We start from the raw sequence: 17,189 nt of genomic DNA on the forward strand, positions 1-17,189 counted from the left end.
CCATTCATCTCCGATTTGCGATAGCGCTGAATTTAACTCTTTCGGTGCCGTGGACGAGAATTCTTGTCTTAAAATAGTAATAAAGAATAATAACGTGTTTGTTTTTTTCTGGAGGGTAGCTGACACCCCTTGACTAGTGTCTAATATGACGCCAATTGAGCACTGTAGCGATAACTGTGACCATTAGATGGCATTGTTGCCATACATACTACACATACATTACATAATTGTAATTCTAAGTAATGTAAGGAATGGAAATCAATCTTTCATAGGATAGCACCCATGTTTACATAGATATAGCCCCCAATATCTGCGGGACTTGAAAAATGAGAAACGCTAAATGTACTGGCACTCGACGTAAAAGTCGCCTTTTCCGATAACGCTTGGCACAGAAAGAGTTAAGGAGCTTTGAGCTTACACAACACTGCCTCCAAATTTGACTACGCGCTGTCAAAATGTGTTATGAACAGTGTGAGGTCAGCCAATTTCGCTTAGGCAAACACAACAAAATGAGATCTTTTGCTAACAGTCAATATTATGGTGTTTAACTAACACCAAGATGGAATTCCGCAGAACCGGTTGATGATGAGGACGGGGTAATGAAAATTGAAGTTGAGTTGTGGGAACCGTTTCCCTATCAGGGCCCCATTTAAAGTCTGGATTTCCTCGCATTCCCAAAAACAGATTCGATAGGGTCGGAAGTGGCAGAATTTGCTTGCAATACTGCCACCTAGTGGCTTGGCATGCTTGTGACTGTATAAACCGCACTGCAGATTCGTGTGGCCGCATTTTTCATTTTTTAACTAAACAGAGGTACTGTATATTATGGATGGATTTCTTTTGTTTAAATGCACAAAGAAGATGGAATTATTCAGGTTTTATCCTGCTTATTTACCTTGCAATAGTCGAGCCCTTATTTCCTGCCCGCTTTAAAAGAATTAAAATGCGATCATCGGTCTTAGTTTGCTAGGTGGAATAAGTATTCATCTTTTTTTATTGTGTCCCTCGGGGTATACGGGCCTCTTCCACGCTGTGACATTTTAAAGGGAATCGAAACGACTGGCTGTTTACACTTGATCCACCCCGGCCTGTTTGCCATTTGCGGTGGCGCCAAGCACTTTCTGTACACTTTCAATAGCCCGTGACAGCCGGATAAATATTTTTTCTCTATTATGAGCTCGTTACATCACATGAAACGAAGACAAACAAGATAAGTGAACTGAAGTGGGATGAAACATTGTTGGTGGCTTGGTGTCCTGTTTTTTACGAGAAAAAAAAGCAGTGGATTTGAAATTATAGCTATATTGTTAATATGTGGATATACGTGTTGTGAAATCATCTGCGAAAGCATAAAAATATATATTTGCGATATATTTGGATGAAAACCTATTTCACAGGGGGTACGTCATTGATTTCTTTGGTAGGAGGGGCCAGAAATGACACTTTCAAAGCGTCTGCATCACGTGACTGATTAAGGAAGCGGTTCAGATGTTTTGTTTTGTTTTTTTACTTCATTCAGAGTCACGTGGATGTTCTCGCTCCAGAAGAGTAGACTTTTTTTTTTCAAAATTAAATAAATGTAAGGTATGGAGGGCCAAAATGGTCAACATTCAATAAATGAATGTCATTCAATAATTAATGAAATGGTAATATCATAATCATAAATAATTAAATAAAAGCGTCATTGTTTAAATAAATGTTTTATAAATGAAATTGTTTAATCAATGAAAAGTGTATTTAATGAATGACACTTTGAATTAATGAAACATTTATTTATTGAATGACAAAGAAACGTATTGAATTATCATTTTGAATAATTCATGAAACATTTGTTTAGGACACTTTTAATTCATGCATTTATCGCTCAACCTCATTCGTCAAAGTTTTTCAAATATTTTCTTCTATTATCTCCCTACCTCTTTTGACATTCCTTCCAGAAATGTCATCTCCATTTTTATTACTTCTTGCAATGCTTTATCTTCGATGGAATGCACCAAAAAGGTGGCATAGTCCCAAAACCAGCTTTAAGCTATTTCCAAAGCGTTTATTAGAAAACGTACACGTGGTTGCATGTCATTGGTGACATCACACGTTGGACAGGAGGAATCCCAGCCACGGCATCATTGGAAGAAGCCACTTGAGAAATGGGCGCGGCTTTAATGACGTCGTGTGCGACTCAGCACAAACACACAAATGCACACATCACACCGGCAGGTGGCGGTATACGCCTTTTTTCTCTTCGTTTCTCTCCTTCCTCTCTCCCTTCACAATATGACCTTCCTTCTTTCTCGCCTTTCCTTCCTTCGCTGCTTCCTTTCCTCCCCCTCTCCCCCATTATTCCTTCCTTCCTCTCTTTTTCTCACCTTCCTCTTCTTTGCTCCTCTTCCTTCTCATTCCTTTGTTTTTTCTCTCATTTTGTCTCCTTCGTTCCGTCACTGCTTCCTTCCCTCCCTTTTTTCCTCTTTTTCCTTTTCCCTCCTTCCTTTTTTTGCTTCCTTCCTCTCATTCCTTTGTTTTTTTTCCCTCACCTTTTCCCTCCCTCCTTCCTTCACTGCTTTCTTCCATCCATCTTCCATCCTTCCAAACTTTTAAAAGTTTAGGAGGAAAAAAACAAGAGATTTGATTCCCTTTTGAACTGTTTTACCAGCCTCTGATTTCCAAACTTAAGTGCGTGAGGAACGCACTTAAAATTGACTCGACTCGACGGTCATTGCGGCCCTCTGACAAAAAGTAGAACTGCATCGTGGCACGTAAACGGCAAAGTATGTTCTTCTACTCTACTCACTAGTTACGAGGACGTCTTTGGTGATGTTGCTGCTTCGATTGGTCTCGTTGTTGAAGGCCAGACAAGAATAGGGTCCGCCGTGTTCCCGGTTGAAGTGGGGCAGTCCCAGCCAAGGGCCCGTGGCGTTAAGATAGCGACCCCGGAAAGCCCAGCGAAGTCGAGCCGGCGGCGCCGACCGGGCCGAGCAGCGCAGGGTCAGGTTGCTTCCGGCCTCGAACCAAACCGAGGCGCGCCGCCCGTTCGCCGTCAGAACCATGTTGTCCGGGCCGTCTGAGGACAGAGGAATGTCGTTCGCCGGCGTTGGGGTCGGAAGGGAACGTTCGAACGCTCACAGATAACGGTGAGGGTGAAGGGTTCGCTCGTGCCGTTGCTGACGGGGTTGAAGGCCGAGCAGCGGAAGGGCCCGGCGTCGTGGCGGCTCACGTCGAGGATGGTCAGAGTTCTGTTTCCGTCAGTTAGCGCCACTCTGCGCTGGGCCGTCAGCGGCGAGCTGCCGTTGAGCCACGCGAAGGACGGCGAGGATCCCGAGGAGACGGAGCACGTGAGCGCCGCCGGGGACGACTCCAACGGGCGGCTTTCGTTGACCTTGAGCGTCACGTTCAAAACGGGCTCTGTGAGGGACACAAACGTTTTTAGGGCTGACTGCTGCCATCGTCTAGATCACGGGTTTCGAACTCCAGTCCTCGAGGGCCGGTTTTCAACATGTTTTCAAACCTTTTCCATCAAAAACACCTGATTCAAATGTTTGGGATCATTTTGGAGCTCCTGCAGAGCTTGCTAATGAACTAATCATTTGAATCAGGTGTGTTTGGGAAAGAAAACCGGAAAACATGCTGGATGCCGGCCCTCGAGGACTGGAGTTCCACACCTGTGGTCTAGATCAAGGGTGCCAAACTGATTTTTATCGTGGGCCACATTGTACTTATAGTGTCTGTTAGAGGGCCGGAATAAATATAAAAATAGTCTAAAAAAAGCTTCAATTTTAACGTACCGCTTTCATTTCTCTAAAATCCTGAAAATTTAGGACTCAAAAATAGAAAAACGTGTCTAATAAACACCATTTTTGCTGGTTTACATCTTTACCTAGTTTTGAAAACAGGCCGATAAAAATTGTTCAAAAGATAGATCGGGAACAGAAAATGAAGACGATCTGCAAGTTTAGCTAGAATCTTGAAATCAAATCAGCATTTGGCGGGCCGGTTCTGGAACCCTGGCCTTGAGTTTGACACCTGTGGTCTAGATTTTTACTCTCGCGTCAAAGCAACAGATCGGCCGCACAAGCGCTCATAACTCAAAAAAAGTTACAAATCGGGTCTCTCGGGGCATCTCCGTAGTTTTGCGATCCGAACTACAATCTAGACTTGACGAAACGTTTCCTTCCTTCAGATTTTTTCGTTCCTTCTTTCTCCTTCTCCCTTCTTTCTTCACGTTCCTTCCTTTTTCCCTCCTTTTCTCCTCTTCCTCCACCGCTGCCTTCCCTCCCTTTTTCCCTTTTTCATTCCTTCCTTCCAAAATTTAATTTGGGAGGGGGAAAAAAACCAACCGTTTTTTTGGTTTTTGTTTCCAATCTCTCTTTTGACGCGTTTTACCAACCTCGTTCCAGTCCTCCGACAGAGAGCTGAAGGACAACGTGACCCGCCGTAAAAACGCGCTTGACACCCCTGTCCTAGTCTCAACCCGCGTGGACCTCACCCAGAACTGTAACAGAGACGTTGGCCCGTAGACGTCGGTCGTCGCTCTGCACCGCGTACATCCCGGAATCGTCCGGGGAGAGCAAGCCGAGGGTGAGGGCGCCCGTGCGGACGTCCACGGTCGCCCTGCCGCTGTGGTTGGGGAAAACCGCCTGCTGGTCCCCGCGCCAGGTGAGGATGAGGGTGTCTCCCACCGCCCAGCTGCCGCCCTTCAGATCGCCGGGCGGCCACAGGGAGAGGGTCAGGACCTCCCCGACGGCGGCCGGGTTGGAGGACGGAACCAGCCGCACGGCGCCGGACGAGATCCTTCCTGGCAGGGGCGAAGAAAGAGAAGAATGCCAAAAGTGACGCGCTTGACAATCACCGCTTTGATGTCACCTTGCGTTGAAAGCAGCAGCAGCAGAAGCGCCGTCTGTTCCATTTTGAGGTGTCGGACACCCACCTCCTTTCTGCCGCCGTTATATACGCCTGCCCCCATCTCCGCAAACGCGCTGCCGCTTATCTGCGGGTAACTTCTGTCTTCCGTCATGTTTGCCTTCTTGGGTGAAGTTCTCATGATAAATGATGACAGGGGCAATGTTAGCTTGCGGGGGTGCGGGACCTTTTTGGGGCAGATTTACTCATGACAGAATACAATGCCTGTATTGTCCCATACAGGTATACAACAAAAATTGGGGTGCTGCTCCCTGAGGTGCATATTAATAACATGAGCAATAAATACAACAAATATAAAGAATACACAGAATATATATACATACATATATATATATATATATATATATATATATATATATTAATATATCTATATATATATATTAATATATATATATGTGTGTGTGTAAAGTACTACTCAAGTAATCCAACTAATTTGCGGAATAAATACTGAAGTAAATAATTTGTTACAAAAGCACTAAAGTTATTGGTGAGATACTAAAGTACTTGAAGTAATTGATTACTTTAGTTAACTACAGTGATGGGAAGTAGTTAACTAGTTGACTATTTAGGTACTTTAGTACTTTCAGACTTGACTAAAATACTTAAAGTAATTGAGTACGTAACTGTATAAAGTAATGTATTACTTTGTTCTTCATTTAGTTAAATAATTGATTACCTCAGTACAGGGGTTTCAAACATACGACCCAAGGGCCGGTTCTGGCCCGCAAACCGGTTTAATCCGGCCCGCGAGATGATTTATGAAGTCTAAAAATGAGCTGAATGTTTTCAGTAAATGAAAAATGTGTAATGTTTTATGATTATTAGTGGTGTTGTGGTTGTACTATTTGGGACATTATTACAAAAAGAAGAATGTGACACCCCTGATTTAGTACTTTTTTTCTATTACTTTTTAGTAATATGCCAAACACTTGAACAAAGTAAAGAGTTAAAAAAAACTGGCATTGAATGCATGGACGTAAAAACGTCTTTGGCATTGAATGAGTTAAAGACACTGCTCCACGACTCAAATAAAATATGAACTAACCAGGTGTTTTTACTGCGATAATGTAACACTAACTTACTTATTGTTTAATTTTGATATCTTAAATCCATATGGGACAGGGTGAGCTAATCTATAGGCAAATACAGCAAGATGGGCGGAGCTTAGTAATGTGTCAAAACACAGCGAGGCCTTTGTCACCCTCCCGTTTGCTTTGCCTGACTCACGTCTTCTATTTCACAAGCGTAGTAATAATAATAATAATAATAATAATAATAATAATAATAAAAAGGATATTCAATAAAATTCCCAGACACATGTCGCAACGGCTTTCCTTTATTTTCGGGTAAACCAATGATGTCAGAGGTCAAAGGTCGTCATTGTCATATATATCCATCAACATGTCACCATCCGTCATGTTAATCGTTTCCTGAAAATATGCATTTTGAACAGTTTCCTGGTACATTAATGTTTTATTTTTTCTTCAAAGTAGCCAAAAGGTCCAAAAACAACAAAAAACAAAAGCATGAAAACAAAAACAGTAGCAATAAAAACGTAGCACTAAAAAGTTAATAGAAAATACAAGTAGCATTGCCATTAGTGTTATTAATAAGTCATCAATAGCAGAGCCAGGCCTAGAACCCAAGTGGACACTCCAGTCAGCCGTGAGGATCCAGAGACGGGAGCACCTTCAGACAAGAACAAATACGACCATTATCAAACAATTCAAACCCGATCGATCAAGAAAACTAGCATCAGCCAATGCTCACCTTTCACTTCCACCATCTTGGTGGCCTTGGCCCAGCGTCCGGCCGCGACGTTCTCCACAAGGCAGGTCAAATTTTGGAAGGTTCCCGGCACGGCGGGAATCCACGAGAGCTGGTCTTCATGTACCGAGATGTAGCTCCCCAGGGGGAAACCGCCTTCCAACGGCCACCTCACCGTGCAGTCCACGTTCAGGGTGCACGTCATCAAGCACGTGAACGAGCTCAGTTGTCCCACCGACGCCTCGTCCGGCCCGCTGATGCTCACGTTCCATGCCGCGTCCACTATTGAGAGACAAAAAACAAACACATAAATAGAGCATATATAGAGCATATATATATATATATATATATATATATATATATATATATATATATATATATATATATATGTACTGTATATTGGGCTCTTGACGTACTTACCACTAAGCAAGTAGCCCAGACTAAAAACCGTATTCTGGTTGAGGACGGTCTCACACTTGTAGAATCCGGCATCAGTCGGTAGCAACGGGTCGAAACGGAGCGTGGTGTTGCGGAGCAGGTGCATATGATCCCGCCAGGCCACCTTGGCTCCGTCTTTGTACCAGACCACCGGCTCTGCGGAAGGGGAGGGATGCGGGCTTCCGTCGCCGCGGCAGACGAGATCCACGGACCGGTTCAGAGATGGGATAGCGCTGGGTGGCATGACTTGGACTGACATGGGATCTGGAAATGTCGAATCGTATTTATTTAATCATATTTACTTGAATAGTAGTCACAATAAATTGGCAAAACAACATGTCTTTATGTTGTTGTTTTTTTTTTGTAGTAGTAATATAGTGAAGTAGTAATACAATGGTAGAAATGGAAGAATTTACATTTTATTTCCCGGCCTTATGGTGCGTAAAATACAGAAGTTTTGTTGTACTCTTGCTTACTTTTAATGTCCAGAATGACGGTGGCGGTGCTGGCGTCTCCCGTGCTTTTTCGCACGGTGCACTGCAACGTCACCGATGGGAGCAGCCCGTCCGGCGTCCAGGTGAAGGTGCTCCCGTTGAAAGCGCGGCCCAAAAAGGACCAGGAGTAAGTACAGTTCGCAAAGCAGTTGGACGCGCACGTGAAGGTGGTCCTGGATCCGGCGCTCACGTGACCGCTCCAATTGATTTGCAGTTTGAAGCCGGATGCTTGGCCGCCTGCGTGACAGGGACAAAAAGAAAAAACAAAACAAAAAACGAGGTGATGCAGAGTTTGGTTATTCCGGCTACACGCTATCACATATTTTCATTTATGTCCATCATTTTTTCTGTTGTAGTTTTTCTTGCATTTTTTTTTCAAGAACCTTGTCTACGTGAATTTTAATTTATGACCATAACTTTTTATTCTACAGGTTTACTTCTTTTTTTATTACGATTTTTCCTGCCTTTTAACTCAGACAAGTAAATAAAACAATCTCTTACCATTCAGGAGCAGCAGCAAAACAATGTAGACGGCGACCATCTTGAATGTGATTGTGAAGTTTCAACAAAATTAGGCTTCCTTATATATACCAAAACAGTCCACGCCTTCGTTTTCACAACAAACTATAGGATATGGCGAAATATGATGTTATGAACTAAATGGAATTTTCCCAGAGGTGAGCGGTGACGGGAAACCGAAGTCAACCTGGATGACGTCAAAGTAATCTGGCGCGTTTGGGTCATCACACACCAGAGAGCGCTATTTATCCTAAAAAAATATATTCTCCTCGAAAAAAAGAAAAACTTTCCTCTGTAGAAGTTTAATTTTCAGAACTCTTGGGTGACAATTGCATAGTGGGACATTTCACGCAATTTTGATAATGAGATACATTATCTCTTGGTTTATCATCAAATTCCTCTGACCGGATTTTGCCCACCCTGCACTTTGGATTTATTGGAATAATTCGAGTACGTTCAAACGCCATGGAATTTGAATTTCACAACCACCTTTGTACTTTGAAAAGGGGCGTCGTGTGAAGTTTCGGCACATTGTGTTTCTCTAAAAGTTACCCATTCACCAAGTGTACCTGAACGCAATTCCCATCAGTACTTTAAATGGTAATTCAAATTCGCCGTACTTTTCAAAAGCGTTTGTGAACGCACCAGAAGAATTCAACGTTGATGAACCAATGGCGTTTTCTTTATAGTCATGTGACGTAGTCGCCACGGAAATGCCGCCGGAATTCGAAGAAAACGCACACAAATATCGACAGCTAAAAAGTACATTTGATTGTTACCGGTATGTTTTAACGCACTTTTGAACGTTTCGAGTCTTAAAAATTGGCGACTGTAAAATTTGGTGAGTGAAGGACGACAATAATGTGACGTCATTTACCCGGGTACACGGCTACGTCGACAAAACACTGATTCAAACTAAATTTACGCAAACGGTTTGGAATATGAAACGCTCAATAGAAATGTCTGCCAACGTATCGCAAGCATTGTTAGATGTACAGGAATTCTAAACTGATTTTTATTTTTTTTTTAAATTGCATTATTAGATCAATGTGTATGAAGGTGCACAACCAAATTCAAAATGTGTTCCACAGCTTATTTTGTCGTGAATGTATAAAAACAAAATCTCTTGGGGATTATTATGTAAGTATACGAATTTCCAAAGGTGAAAAATCAACCAAATTAACCAATGTGATGATTGAAAAGAATTAAGTTTAATGGTCCTTTTGAGATACATTGACGTGGCATTTTCAGTCCACTTTATCCGTTTGAAATCATTCAATGAATACTTCAATATGTGCTACGTTCACCTTGATCAGATAAAAACATTCAGCCACACGCAAATCCAAGGACCAGCGTGTACCTGAACTAAATTTGCTGCATTCACGGGGCTTACAGCACAACCGTGAATTTTGAAAACACACCACACATTTAATTATTTGTAACCCGTTTTGTTGAAAAAAAAAAAAAGAGCATCACCAAACTGATGTAAAAGTTTTAGTCTTTGTCCTGGTAAGCTGCCTGGGGGGCCGCCCTCTTCATCAGCTGTTCACTCGGACCTCTGTGTATTCTGTCTTGCTTTCCCAGATGCTCCAGCTGGACCTTCCCGCCGTCCTTTGGGTGGGGAAGACTCGGATCTGCTTCATTTAACTCAATCTTGTAAAGTGGCTAGGAAAAAGTGGTATGAAAATCTAATTTTATAAGATTTCAATGTTCAAATCATTGTTTGGATCAGCGATTTCAGTTACCGTATTTTCCGCACTATAAGGCGCACCCAAAAGCCTCGGATTTTCTCACAATCTTACAGTGCGCCTTATAATCCGATGCGACTTTTATACAGCGCATAAAAACCCGTCATCGCCATGTAAATTCTTTGTTTCACCTGTGCTTTTCAGTTATGTATTTTTATTATTGCAATTTTTACAACACCCTCTTTGAAATTTTGATATGCTATTTATGCTCCAATTTTGAAGCAGTTTAAAACATTTAACTGAATCATAAGTACATTCTTTTAAACTCTTCATCTAAACGGTCTCTTAACGTAATCTAGAGGGTTTGGGTGAGGGTCTGAATGCTTCTAATTTTCCCCAGATGGGGTTTTAGAGTTTCTTCCGTTTCTGGGAACTTTCTTCAGGGAATGCATTATTTGTGATGTCAATCCGCGTGAGATGTCACGCGTATTTGCCGTATGGCAACATGAAAAAAAACGTAAGCCAGGGAGGCTGTAACACGGGGGTCCGCTGCACAAGTAAACGTACTTGTCCAAGATTCGTATTTTCATCAAACACAAAAGATTTCTGCGACAAGAGTTTGGTTTTGTGAAAAGTCATCACGTACGCTTAAAGCTGCGGCGTACGTACCGTTTGCGATTAAAGGCCCATACGCCGCCGGCAACCGCGGCGCAGACGAGAAATGCCACCACGAAGCCAGCGATGCAGCCCGCCCCGCACGCTGCGAATGTATCCAACCGTCAGTCTTTCCGCTTTTAGGGCACCGTTCTACAGCATATTCCAGATGTTCATGAATCAAGACCTCCACTTGCCTGATGGTATAGTCAAGCTGTATACCGCAAAGGTTTTTTTTCCGGTTTTGTAGTTCTTGGCCGTACAGACGTAGTTCCCCCCGTCGGAAGAGTCAACGTTGTCTTTGACAAAGGTTGGCGAAATTCCGAGCACTTTCGACTGGTTCTGTCGCGTCCACACGTAGGTGGCGGGCGGCACGGACTCGGCCCAGCAGGTTAACCTCAACGTCTGCTTGGCTTCCATTTTGCTCGGTCCCGAGATTTGAACAAGTTCTGGGCCATCTGCAAAACAGTAATGCTTGTCGTGGAAATTCCTCAAGAGTGTTCTCTGCATTATGGCCGAAAAATGTACAACTGAGAAAGCCTTTAAAATGGACGACTAAACAGTTTGCTTACTTAATTTTGAGCATATTGCCATGTAGAGCGAATGCTTTATTTTGTATTCTTTTACTGTATTTTCTTTAAATATCCGGTATCGTTTTTGGGAAAAAAAATAGCATTAGCAATTAGCGTGGAACGGAACATGTTCATTGGCTTTCCTGGCGAAAAGCATCACTTTTTTCACACAATGCCATTTAGCCATACACCATGGCGTTATGTGGAAAATGCTTAGTTGTTAGCATTTTTTGCAAGTATCTTCCGAACATGTAAACGCATCGCACTTTTTTCACACGGTGCAGTGATAAAGCCTTAGAAATGTTAACCCAAAAAGTTTTTCATCTGGAAAAAATGCTTAATTGTTAGCCTTTAGCGTACACTCACTTGCTTTCGCTAATCTGTTCGTACGTATTTGCAAGTATCTGGCGAATTTTTCACACAGTCCCGTAGAGCAGTGCTTCTCAAATGGGGGTACCTGAAGGAACTTCAGGGGTTACTCGAGATTTGAAATAAAACAAACACGCAAAAGTAATTCCTGAATTGTTTGAAGAAAATAAAATAACTCGAAAAAAGGATCAACTTCATCTACCATCTTTTTTCCGTAAAGATCTGATGTTATTACTTGCGGCTTATAGTCCAGTGCGGCTTATCCGTGACAAAAATCAATTTTTTGCTCATATTTTGTATATATTAATGCACCTTACAGTCCGGAAAAGACTTGTTAGCATTTAGCCGGCAAATATGCGCAAACGTACTTGCAAATACGTTGGGATCATTTGTACTGTACAAAAGGTACGTTAGCAAATGTGTAGCATTTGACTTACAGCTAACGTTGACGTTAACTCTTGCTTCCTTCTGGTAGATGGGGTTGCCAATCCGACAGCAATACATACCGCTATCTTGTCTGCTGATGGGGTCGAAGGTCATGGTTTTGCCCCTGTAGTAGAAGTCACTCGAGCCGTGCTTGGTCCATTGCACGAATGTGACGTTGCCCGAGGCACTGCATGTGGCGTCAAACGCCGTCCCCTCAATTGGCTCATTTAACACGCTGATAGCGGTGTTGTCAATTTGACCTACAGCGCAAAATTTGAATTGTAATCGGTACCATAGAGAAAAAAATACAACAGATTTGTCCTAAGCCCGTTTCAAGACGGCGCCTTGCAAAAAAAGTGAAGCCCCCTTTGAACTTTTGGACATTTTTTTCACCTTTCGTTCTTCTTCATTCTTTCATTCAACGCGTATAAAGTAGAAAATGTGCATTTTGTTCCGCTTAATTAATGGACTGTCCAAATAATTGAAAAGTATATTAATAATCGAGTAATCGTTTAGCGCCAATATTTAGCTTCAAATTGTCCGGATCCAAATTGTTGCTCAGTTGCTTTGTTACCACCGAGCAATACTAACTAAAATTCGACTGGGGCAAGAATGATTTTTCAAGACACTTCAATGTAAAATCAACGATTAATCAATAGAATACTCGATTATAAAAATATCCCGTAGCGACAGCCCTACTAATATTTCCTTAAGGCACAATCGCTGACGTTTATTTAGAATCGTCAAATGTAATCAATAACTCAACAAGTAATCGTCCAAATAACAGACAAGTATATTATTAATCGAGTAATCGTTAACGCTAATGTTTAGCTTCAACTTGTCCAGATCCTAGCAGTACTTTTTCATTTCTATACGCTTATTCTTGCAGATTATTATCTTTATTCTAATTAAGACATTTGCAAACGCTTGCTTTTACTTTGAAGAACGATGACCGAATTCACAAATTTGCCGATTACATCATTAATCCATCCGGTGTCATATTGTTGCTTCGTCGCCACCGAATACTAACTCAAATGTGGTGAATAAACAAGTTATAAATATTCGATAGCAACAGCCCCGCCAACGTTTCCGCAAGGCTCTAACTATCAAAGGCGGTGAAAAGGGTCCTTGTCCTTTACCTAGCACACGAATGCCCTGTTGTGAAGATGTCTCATTATTGCCGGTCTTGGAGTTAAAGGCCTGGCAGTTGTAGCGCCCACTTTGGGAATGTTTAATCTTACGCAGGTGGAGCGTTGATCCATTGACGTCGGGCAGTTTATTCCCGTTGAAAAACCAGCTAAAGTTGGCCGCTGGCTTGGACTCGGCCCTGCACGTAAGGTTGACGTTAGACCCATCTGCCACGTCTTCTTTGATCGGCGTTATACCTGTAAATTTCGGGCCGTCTGAAATGCATGGGGCACAAATGACAATTTCTTGTCACTGACCGAAACATTCGGTACGCCTGCGCAATCTTGTAAAGCGCGCTACGCAATCAGTAAATTGACTTGAAAATGAGCCTAATACTGGGAAAGTTCCATTTTTAACTCACTCAGTGCCATGGATGGAGAATTCTCGTCTTTTAAAATAGTAATAACTAAATTCTGGTCAAATACCGAATTTTCCGCACTATAAGGGGCACCGGATTATAAGGCGCACCCTCGATTAATGACTTTTAAAAAAAAAAAAAAAAATTCCCATATATAAGACGCACTGGATTATAAGGCGCACCCTCGATTAATGACATTAAAAAAAAAAAAAAAACTTTCCTATATAAGGCACACCGGATCATAAGGCGCACCCTCAATTAATGATATATTTTCAAACTTTTTCAATCACAATATAGTAATACTCAAAGTAATAACGATAACTCAAATAACTCAACTCAATGTCAATATGACCAACCTTGTTCAACTGTAAACACACAGCAAAAGAAACAGGTAAAGCTTACTTTATCGGTTCATTCCCCATCTACGAATCCCAATCTCAATATTGATCCATATATAAGGCGCACCATCAGCTTTTAATTTTTTTTTTAGGTGAGCCTTATAGTGCGGAAAATTCGGTACGTTTTTTTTATGGAGAGGCGCTATCACCCTTGACTAATGCCTACCTAATACAGTGGCCCCCTGGGTTACGGCATCTTCATGTTACAAAATGGAATACTACCTTTTTTCGTCCCCTCTTTTTGTCCCGCATTACGACATCTACAACAATTTGAAAACTTGGCGGTCAGCGTGCGTATGATTCTGCGAGTCGCACCACGCTCATGCGTCGCTGCATACCTCGCTAAAATACTGGTCTGCTATTGGTCGGCGTGACGGCGTCGCTAAGATGCCGACATGCTAAAGAGGATCTCGTTATATTTTTCTTTTAATCTATTTTTTAAATAGCACTTACTCTACTACGTGACTATACTTTTGTCACTAATTTTGAATATAGATCTACCATTTTGATGTTTTTACCTGGGGTTTTATACGCATTAGCCATCGTCCGCCATACGACGATTTCCCCTTACGATCCTTACCCCGGAACGGATTAATTTGGTACGGCGGGGGTCCACTGTACCCGGGATAGAATGTGTGAAAAATCTGTCCTTTGGATTGAATGAGTTAAGAATGTTTCTAATGTTAAAAGCCTCTTTTTTTGGGTGCGGGTGGATCTAATGTTTTTAGTGTGTGACATGTTTTCGGAGCGGCCCTCACAGCTGACGGAAAGAAAGACGGAATTGCTGGTGCCATAACTGACAGGATTGGACACGAGGCATTTGTACCAGCCTTCGTCATTACGCCTTATCTGGTGAAAGACGAGCGTGGGGCTTTTGATTCGGCTTCCCTGACTGAACGAAAAGTATATCCGTTCATCTTTCAACCATTCGTAGGAGAGAGAGGATCCCAAGGAAGAGCAGGACAGACAGATTTTGGTCTTGGGGAAGATCGTCTCCACCAGGTCGGTTTTGGACGCCGTTAATTTGACTTGGGAGACTGGAACTGCGGGTGCAAATGAAAAATACTGGAAGTGAAACAGCATATACAGTTGGACTAAAATGATACACGTACTCACAAAAGCAGGCACCTGCATGTCGGGGATATTACTTTTGGCGTAATTTTACAAAAAGACATTTGGTCTGTACTCTTTTTAAAATGGTAGTAAATAAAACATTTTTTTGTCAAATGCGGCTTTTTTTAATAGAGGGTAGCCGACACCCTTGACGGATATTGAGCTTGTGCGCCTCAATTATATTTTCCCCAAGCCCTCCCAAGGAAGAAATAAACTTTTCACACGCAGCCCAAAATGTATACGCTGATTTATAGCTTATTTTCCGAGAAAAACCTCATGGTTTTCACGCTGAGCGTCTCGCCCTTACTCCTGTCGCACCAGGGCCACTGGTGTCACATACACCGCCCAGGACCGGACTGAGACTCAGGGTGCCAGACTGGTGAATACCCTGTGGGGTTTTCCGTTATGCCTTTCTGGGTGTTCGGGGGGGAGCTGTGTGGCGGACACTAGGACCATGTCTCTCACCCAGTAGGCATGTTGCTATGATCCTTTGAACCTGTTGGCTTTGTCTTTGCTGTTTTGGACTTTGTTGTATCAGTTTTGCGATGGCATGCGAAGAGTAAAGCACTAGCACAGCAACGTTGCCTACTGGGTGGTCCTAGTGTCCGCCACACCCTCTTTCATCCTTTGTGTATATTTGGAATCCCCTTCAAGAATGAGCCAACGGCTGTCCGTAACACGTTAACGCCGATTAGACGCGCGGGAAAAAAGTGCTCACCAAGCGTCCGCAGTCCGATGGAGCCACCGAAGGATTGGGCGGGCTTGTCGGGATCCGGCGTTACGAAAAGCCGGTATTCCCCGCTGTCGCTCGGCGCCAACTGGCTGATCTTCAACGAGCCCGTGTCACTGAAAACGGTGACCCTGTCCTCATACTCGGGACCAACGGTGATTTCAGCTTTGGTTAGGTTTAGAACTTCTACATTATGAGTGTCGTTGGTAAAGTCCCAGCGCACCGACCCCAAGTCGTTTTCCCGGGGAGGCAAGGTGGTGTTGAACCAGACCGAGCCTCCCACGGCCGCCACGAGGGGCCCGTCGGGCAGCACGCCGGATCCCGCCGTTAAACCTGAAGGACGGAACATAACGGCTTTCAACTTGGAATCGTTGGTCAGCACGCGTGACCGATTGGTCCCTTTGTACTTTTTCTTGCCAAACCTTTGAGACTACAAACATTCTTTTTGGGACCCGTGGTCCCTTTGTACTTTTTCTTGCCAAACCTTTGAGACTCCAAACATTCTTTTTGGGACCCGTATCTTTTTAGTACCGCGAGTCCTGCGGACCCAAAATTTTGACGCGGGTTTCGCTCATTTACCAAGAAAGTCGTCAAAATCGCAGAATGTCACAAAACCGCAGCCCTTAAGAGGGCATTGTACTGAAAAATGACCTTCCACGTTTAGTTGAAATTTCAAATGAGTCGGTTTGAAGAAACAACATAACAGGAGGGTTTAAACAGGCGCTAGCCCAGGCTTGGTTCAACCCAGATGGATGCTCAAACGGTGCCTTACCTGCAATTGCCGCGAGCACAAAACAGAACATCGCTAACTGGGCCATTTCATCGTTCCCGATAGGAGAACGTGTCTCAACGGCTGTCAAGTACACAAACTAATACTCTCCCGACTGCTTTACGCTTTGTGATGTTACTAAACATTTGTCATTTTTTTCTATGATTTCCATTTGACATCATCACTATCATCAGAAAGCATTGAAAAAAAACACCATGGAGCTGAAATGCCCACCGAATTATTACATGTAAAAGTTCAAAATGACACCATGCTCTCTAAAACTATAGCAGCTCGTAGTTTCCACGTTTCGGGTACGCTGGTGTTTAATTTACATTAATTGTCCCATTGAAATTGAATTTAGATACTATATTAAGTTGTAATTCTTAGGATTTCTGCACCTTTGGAGGGACCGCAGCAGGTCTCCAAGGTGAACTGCCTTTGGCATGTTAGAACAAGGCGGGTAAGTGAAGTCGGCAAGTCGGATCAGTAACTTCGGGACAAGGATTGGCTCTAAGGGCTGGGCGTAGTCGATCTGAACCAAGCATCTACAGTGGGCCCCCGTGTTACGAGATGAATCCGTTCCGCGGTTGGGCTCGTAAGGCGAGTTCGCCGTATGGCGGGCAATCCAAACCTACGTTAAATAGCTAATGCCTTTAGAACCCCGGGTAAAAACAGCAAAATTGTACATATATATATATATTAAACATTGCTACTGAAATAGTGTAGTAAGTGCTCCATATATATATAATATACATGTATACAATCAGAAAACATCAGGAATGAAACATATTGAAA

General features: G+C 42.9%; 3 protein-coding genes across 4 annotated transcripts; all 3 read right to left on the reverse strand.

The window, feature by feature from the left end:
- Window positions 1-2,777: 2,777 nt before the first annotated feature.
- Window positions 2,778-4,931, reverse strand: LOC148426023 (cell adhesion molecule CEACAM8-like; the record flags this gene model as incomplete). The annotated part of the gene is made up of 4 exons (XM_088409620.1): window positions 2,778-3,055; window positions 3,118-3,396; window positions 4,478-4,786; window positions 4,919-4,931. Coding segments are annotated over 4 exons (879 nt in total), but the record flags the coding sequence as incomplete, so codon positions are not given.
- A 1,347-nt stretch (window positions 4,932-6,278) lies between these two features.
- LOC148426024 (uncharacterized) lies at window positions 6,279-9,184 on the reverse strand. Its single transcript, XM_088410492.1, has 5 exons — window positions 8,112-9,184; window positions 7,593-7,847; window positions 7,099-7,380; window positions 6,682-6,960; window positions 6,279-6,600 (listed from the first exon to the last, which is right to left on the reverse strand). Exons 1-5 carry the CDS (start codon window positions 8,149-8,151, stop codon window positions 6,518-6,520), a joined length of 939 nt encoding a protein of 312 aa, XP_088266618.1. The 5' UTR covers window positions 8,152-9,184; the 3' UTR covers window positions 6,279-6,517.
- Window positions 9,185-9,318: 134 nt separating this feature from the next.
- LOC148426025 (cell adhesion molecule CEACAM5-like) lies at window positions 9,319-16,552 on the reverse strand. Of its 2 annotated transcripts, none has more exons than XM_088410488.1 (8): window positions 16,398-16,552; window positions 15,614-15,958; window positions 14,541-14,825; window positions 12,978-13,241; window positions 11,919-12,098; window positions 10,669-10,929; window positions 10,487-10,577; window positions 9,319-9,794 (listed from the first exon to the last, which is right to left on the reverse strand). In XM_088410488.1, exons 1-8 carry the CDS (start codon window positions 16,441-16,443, stop codon window positions 9,773-9,775), a joined length of 1,494 nt encoding a protein of 497 aa, XP_088266614.1. In that variant the 5' UTR covers window positions 16,444-16,552; the 3' UTR covers window positions 9,319-9,772. The 2 variants fall into 2 exon arrangements, with proteins under 2 accessions (XP_088266614.1, XP_088266613.1); XM_088410487.1 differs by having other exon boundaries at window positions 11,850-12,098.
- Between the last annotated feature and the right edge of the window lie 637 nt (window positions 16,553-17,189).

Source organism: Hippichthys cyanospilos, chromosome 3 (genome assembly GCF_059441005.1).
Source record: "Hippichthys cyanospilos isolate Australia breed blue-spotted pipefish chromosome 3, RoL_Hcya_1.0, whole genome shotgun sequence".
In the NCBI taxonomy this organism is placed as follows: Eukaryota; Metazoa; Chordata; class Actinopteri; order Syngnathiformes; family Syngnathidae; genus Hippichthys; species Hippichthys cyanospilos.